This window comes from Varanus komodoensis, unplaced genomic scaffold, assembly GCF_004798865.1.
Source record: "Varanus komodoensis strain SLA01 unplaced genomic scaffold, ASM479886v1 scaffold19, whole genome shotgun sequence".
Lineage (NCBI taxonomy): Eukaryota > Metazoa > Chordata > Lepidosauria > Squamata > Varanidae > Varanus > Varanus komodoensis.
Window position 1 is genome coordinate 11,946,969 of NW_025335550.1, and position 6,139 is coordinate 11,953,107.

The 6,139-nt window shown below is 66.6% G+C and overlaps 1 protein-coding gene across 1 annotated transcript in view; it reads left to right on the forward strand.

The window, feature by feature from the left end:
- CDK10 (cyclin dependent kinase 10) overlaps positions 1–5,429 on the forward strand; it is a 5,665-nt gene extending 236 nt beyond the window's left edge. The window contains exons 2-13 of the mRNA XM_044427838.1: positions 652–724; positions 1,615–1,686; positions 1,772–1,874; positions 2,537–2,618; positions 3,142–3,209; positions 3,318–3,370; positions 3,444–3,513; positions 3,793–3,852; positions 3,974–4,097; positions 4,544–4,683; positions 5,066–5,118; positions 5,203–5,429. Coding sequence (XP_044283773.1) covers positions 652–724; positions 1,615–1,686; positions 1,772–1,874; positions 2,537–2,618; positions 3,142–3,209; positions 3,318–3,370; positions 3,444–3,513; positions 3,793–3,852; positions 3,974–4,097; positions 4,544–4,683; positions 5,066–5,118; positions 5,203–5,303 — 999 coding nt within the window. The 3' untranslated portion in view covers positions 5,304–5,429. The remainder of the gene's footprint in view (positions 1–651; positions 725–1,614; positions 1,687–1,771; positions 1,875–2,536; positions 2,619–3,141; positions 3,210–3,317; positions 3,371–3,443; positions 3,514–3,792; positions 3,853–3,973; positions 4,098–4,543; positions 4,684–5,065; positions 5,119–5,202) is intronic.
- Positions 5,430–6,139: the final 710 nt, after the last annotated feature.

A 6,139-nucleotide genomic window follows, 5' to 3' on the forward strand; every position in this document is an offset into this window, starting at 1 on the left:
GGGGAAGCGCGCCCGGCGGGGCCCGCTTGCGCAAACCAGCGGGGACGCGCGGCCGCCCGCGGCGGCGCTCGGGATGCGCCCTGCCCCTGGCAGGTCGGGGGCGCGATTTTGCCCCCAAGCCGCGGCGATGAGGCGCGGTCCTTTGCCTGCGCCGGGGACCCTGTTTATGGGGGCCGTGGGCCAGGCGGGGGCGGAGTTTCCCTGTCCGGCAACCACAGAAGAGAGCCAAGCGGTGCTGCTGCCTTCTGTGCCCGGGCACATGACACACAGGCATTTTTCAAAGGGTGCCACTCAAGGCAGCGCTGCGTTGGAAGGAGATGCCCGCGCAGGCCATCCACTGCCCCAGCTCTCCTCGCCCGTGGCCGGCCCCTTTCTGCTCGAAGACCTCGGGCGGGTGGCCGCCGTGCCTGGCAGGGCACTCGGAGTCACGTTCGGCAGCAGCCCCTCAGCTCCGGCATTTCCCAGCCGGCTGGCCGGCCAGGGAGTGAGCAGGCAGGCCCTTCCTCCCTTCCGAAGCCGGCTTTGCGCCTTCCGGTGACGGGCTGACGGTGGACACCCCACCCACGGACCCCTGCGGGTGCCCTGGGAGCCGAGCGGCCTGCCCCAAGGGGCCAGCAAGCTGTCGTCTCGAGACTTGTCTCTTGCTTTCAGCTGGGGAGATGCCGGAGCGTGAAGGAGTTTGAGAAGCTCAACCGGATTGGAGAAGGGACCTACGGCATTGTGTGTGAGTCACGGAATCAGGCCCCGGGGGCTGGGGAGGACCCCCCAGAGGCTTCAAGCTGAGCGTTGGGGCAGCCCCAGAGCGGGTCCACCGAGGAACCACTTCCGAAGCCATTTGGGGGCCGTGGCTCCCCCAGGCTGCCAGGCTGCTCAGCTGGTCCCCACGCGTTGGCCTCAGCAACACGCGCATCCTCCCCGGGCAGCGACAGGCCAAGAAGATAGGCCGCTCCTGTTGGAGGCACCTCGGGGACCACACATCCTAGCTGAGGCATTTGTTACGTTTCTCTAGCTCAAGGGGACTAACAATCGCAACATACCCATTTAGGCTCCTCCTGGCTAACAGCAACATAAGAATAAAGCTGTTAAAATGCTTTTATCCGCTTCGGCTAAAAAGGGCCCCAGAGATGCTCACACACATAGTAAAATCAAGCAGGCTCACAATCTGGAAAAGGTATGGAGAGGGGAAGGGGGGATTGCACAGCCTGCAGGGGTTACCTTTACAACCACGAGGCCTGCTGGAGTAAGGGCCTGTTTGCAAGGTGGTGGGAGGGCAACAGAGAGGGAGCTGACTGCCCAGCATGGCCCCAGTGTTGGCTGGGTCAAACAAAGGGCCCCCAGTTTCAGTCGGCGCAGTTGGGCGCATCTGCTTCCATAATTCTCAGTCAGAAGCGTGAGCAGAGGATGCTCATTCCAAGGGGAACGGGAGCCAACAAACCGGTGCTTGCCTACTCAGAAGTAAGTGGCATGGAATGGTGCGCACGCCTCTGTGCGTACATCTAGTGGAACGACAGCCCAAGTGTGCAAGTGGCACACCTCCTTGTGCCGCTGCGCGTGTCGCCCCGCTTGGCCAAGAGTCCGCGCTGAGTCTGAGCAGCGCCCTGCGTGTTGCTTCAGATCGCGCCCGAGACACGCAAACAGACGAGATCGTGGCCCTGAAGAAGGTGCGAATGGACAAGGAGAAGGACGGTGAGCCGGCGGGGCTGGCGGGGCGGGCCCTCTTGGCTTTTTGCCGCGGCCAGGAAAGGGCCCCTGACGGGTGTCTGCCCCCCAGGCATCCCCATCAGCAGCCTCCGGGAAATCACGCTGCTGCTGAAGCTGCAGCACCCCAACGTCGTGGAGCTGAAGGAGGTGGTGGTGGGCAACCACCTGGAGAGGTACTTCCCGGCTTCCCTCTACCCATCCCATCGTCTCGGGGGTGGCGGCGCCTCATGGCTGTCCACCACGCCTGGCCTGGCCTGGCCCCGGCGGGCTGGGTTGGGGTCAGGGCGGAGGATGCCGTTTTTTAAGAGCCTGAAAGAAGCACCCCGGGACAGGACGGGCAGCGGGTAGGAAAGGCACGTATGCAAATATGACTCGTTTCTGCACGCAGGGAAAGGGGCAGCCCCAGTGCGGCTTCCTAGCCCTCTTGGTTTAGCTGGGGCCGGAGACTGGGGTGCTGAGAGGCCCTCCTCTCCTGCAAGAGTGTAGGGGAAAGAGACCCGCCTTGCCCCGCTCCCTCTGATGGTGCCGCACCTCAAGTGGACCAAAAGCGCAAAACCCCGAGCAGCTCTCAGGGACTCAGAAAATGGGGCAGCCAAACGGGATCTGCCAAATGTTGGTGTGATCAAAGCACTGCTAACCTGAGGGCCGGCGAGGGTGCAGCGCACGGTGCCCCCGCCGTCTGGACGGGGGCCTCCTGGAGACTGCGATGCTCGGGCATCACCTGGCCGCAGCTCTGGGCCCGAGTGCCGCCCCAGCCCGGGGCTGCTTGAAGGTGGGCGCTTCCGGTCCCAGCAGCAACTGGGAGTGTGCGTGTGTGTTTGTGATTCCGCCGCAGCATTTTCCTGGTGATGGGCTACTGCGAGCAGGACCTTGCCAGCCTCCTGGAGAACATGCAGGCGCCCTTCTCCGAAGCTCAGGTGAGCACGGCCCGAGAGGCACGTGGGGGGAAGCGGCGCCCCCTCTCTGGCAGCCAGTGATCATCAAAATTAGCAACCATGTGATAATGAAACGCTGTGGTGCGGTGCGGTGTGTTGAAACCCGGTTGTGGTTGCGTGTGAACCTGTAAACGAGACATGGTTCATTCCCAGACGCAAACCCCAAGGAAAGCAGGGGTTTGTTGCTGGCGTGCAAAGCTTGTCTGAACCCGGAACGGTGGCTTCTCCCTGCTGCTGCCGGCCTGCCTGCCTCAGGACAGGTGCCCAGCGAGCGCACCTTGAAAGCACAACCGCACTGGAGGCGGGCAGAACAGAGCGGGGAGACAGACCAGGATGGGGCACAGCGGGCTTGCTCCTCTGCAAGACGGTTCATGGCTAGAGCATCGAGCCGTGCTTAACACGAACCGTGGCTCAGTGTCACGTCCGGTGCCCCTGTGGCTCTCCGGCCCCAGTGCAGCCCCTGGGACAGGGTGAAGCCGTGACGCCCCCTCCCGTGCCCCTGCAGGTGAAGTGCATCGTTCTCCAGGTGCTCAAGGGCCTCCAGTACCTCCACCACAACTTCATCATCCACAGGTGAGGGAAGGGCAGGTCGTGGGGCACCTTGAGGCGAGCTGCAGGGGGCGGGCAGGGGCTGCCCACCTCCCTTCACCCCTGCTGGACTGCTCTTTCCTTGCACAACAGGGACCTGAAGGTGTCCAATTTGCTCATGACCGACAAAGGCTGTGTGAAGACAGGTGAGACCTTGGCGCCCCCCTCCCCCCGTTGTTTCGAACACCGCCAACCGCGGCCTCCTCTCGTCTCTTGCAGCGGACTTCGGTTTGGCTCGTGCGTACCGGGAGCCCGCCAAGGCCATGACGCCCAAGGTGGTCACACTCTGGTAGGTGGACGTGGGCGCCTCCTGGGGAGCGAGCGTCCTGCTCGTGTGACGCGACAGGGACGGGAGGGACGCCGACCAGGAGCCAGAGATGTTTAGGCCTCTAGAGGTCTAGGCCGAACCCTCCCGTCTCTGCCACCGCTGGCTAGGGATGATGGGCTCTGTGGCTCTCCCGCTGCTTGGGCCTACCAGCGGGCGCAACTGACGGAACTCCGTCGCCCATTCCCTGCGGGTGCTGAGGTGCAGCGGCCCCCCGAGCCCCCCACTGCTTTGCCCCCGCAGGTACCGAGCCCCCGAGCTGCTCCTGGGGACGACGACGCAGACCACTGCCCTTGACATGTGGTGAGGGCGCCCCCCACACCGCAGCAGCCCGAGGGGGGGGCCAAGGCAGGCTGTGTCCAGCCGGGGGGGGGGTGCCGCTGTGGGCGGGGCCTTCTCAGCGCTCGCTCCGTGCCCCCCGCAGGGCCGTGGGCTGCATCCTGGCGGAGCTGCTGGCCCACAAGCCGCTACTTCCCGGGAGCTCGGAGATCCAGCAGATCGACATGATCGTGCAGCTGCTGGGCACGCCCAACGAGACCATCTGGCCGGTGAGTGTGCCGTGGCCGCCCGCCCTCAGCCTCGCGGCTCCGCCAATGGCCGAGGGGCAGCCTAGCCGGCTGGCCGGGACCCTCCCAAGGCAGAGCCACGTGCCCCCCATCGCAGCCCTCCCGTGGACGCCACGCCGTGGGGCGCACTGTGTCCGGGTGGCTAGGTCTGCGTGGCGCGCAGCAGGCGTCGGGTGCAGTGCCTGCCATCTCCATGGGGGGCCGCGAAAGCATCTTGTGTGAGAGGGAGCCCCGCTGCTGCCCGCCAGAGTCAACGGCACTGGGCAAGGTAACCCGGGGCCTGGCTCGGCAAAGGCAGCTTCGGAGCTTCCGGCTGCAGCACGAAGGGCCTCGACAGCCGGTGCTCCAGCCGGCGTGCGCAAGTGAGCCCAGCCGCGTGTGAGGCAGCACCCTGGGAGTGCCGGCCTCTGCCTTGTCCCCGCCTGCAGGGCTTCTCCAAGCTGCCGCTGGTGAGCCAGTACACCCTGCGCAAGCAGCCCTACAACAACCTGAAGCACAAATTCCCCTGGCTGTCCGAGGCGGGCCTCCGCCTGCTCAACTTCCTCTTCATGTACGACCCCAAAAAAAGGTGAGGGGGCCCAGGCTGTGGCAGCGGGCTTACGGACTGAAAGGGGCACCGCTCCCCACAGCGCCGTGGCGGGCCTGTGGGACGCGCCTCCAGCCAATGGCACGGCTCTCCGAGGGGCCGCTCGGGCCCCAGAGCCGAGGGCTCCTGCAAGGCCGCATGGCCATTCCGGGGCCACAGGTGGCTCGGTGGCCGGCCGCTGGGGACGGGAGCAGGGTGGGCAGGCGCCAGTGCTCGGCAGCGTGTGGCCAGGACCTCGCCTGGCAGCTGGCTGGGATGCCGGGCCACCCAGGGGAGCAGCCCTCCTGGCCCAGCCAGAAGCCGGCAGGGAGGAGCCCGGCCCGGCCCGGCCCGGCCCCTCACAGCACGCGTCCCTCCTTCCCAGAGCCACGGCCAGCGACTGCCTGGAGAGCTCCTACTTCAAGGAGAAGCCCCTGCGTAAGTCCTCCCCACCCACCGCCCCCCCATGCCGGTGGCACCGCCACCCCCGAGGCAGGTGCCTGACCGCCCCTCTCGTTCCAGCCTGCGAGCCGGACCTCATGCCCACCTTCCCGCACCATCGCAACAAGCGGGCCGCCCCGAGCACGGGGGCCAAGGGTGTGGGCAAGCGCAGCCGGCCCTGAGGGCGCCGGGGCCTCCGGCCAGGTGCGTGCAGGGCTGGGCCGGGCCCAACCCTTCTCTGGGGAGCATCCGGGAGTGGACGAGCGCAGGCAGCCGCCGGCTGGAGGGACCGAGCCGGGCCCGCCTCGCCTCCAGAGCCCTGCGCCAGCCACGTCCGCGGGTGGGCCGAGGCGGCACTCCAGCAGCGAAGCGCCCCGGCCGAGCACGGCGCCCCCCCCGCCCCTTGGGGGAGGCAGGCAAGAAGCCGCTTCTTCGACGAGGACTGCCATTGCTCCGCAGGCTTGTTTGCAAAGTCCGATGTGTACATATTGAAGAAGCCGCTGCCTGCGTAACCGAGTCTGTTCTCGTTATTATTAAACAGTTCCTCTCCTTTACATGCAAGAGCCCCGAATGGTGTGGCCGCTGGGCTGGGCTGGGCTGGGCTGGGCAGGCCCCCCACTCAAGACCCTCCCGAAGTTCTCCTCGCCGGGGCCACCGCCCTTCTCCCGACTGCCCGGGAGGCTGGCCCTGTCTTCCCTTCCAAGCTCCTGCAGACCCCGAGAAAAAAAGCCCTTCCGTCAGCAGCAGCGAAACATGAGCCGGCAGAGACTGCCCAGGAGCAGAGCTCGAGCGCCCGGCTCCCCTGCCTCTGCCGCGTCTGGGCAGCCCAGGCGGCTGCGCAGGGACAGCCGAGCCCCCTGAAGAGCCCCCCTGCAGGGACAGCCGAGCCCCCTGAAGAGCGCTGTGATCCCGGCAGGCCAAGCCAAGCGCCCCTTGCCTGCGGGTGGGGCTGCCCATGTGGCCAAGCAGAGCAAGCCCACAGACGACCCTGCAGTGGCCGCGCCCCCCCCCCCCCCCC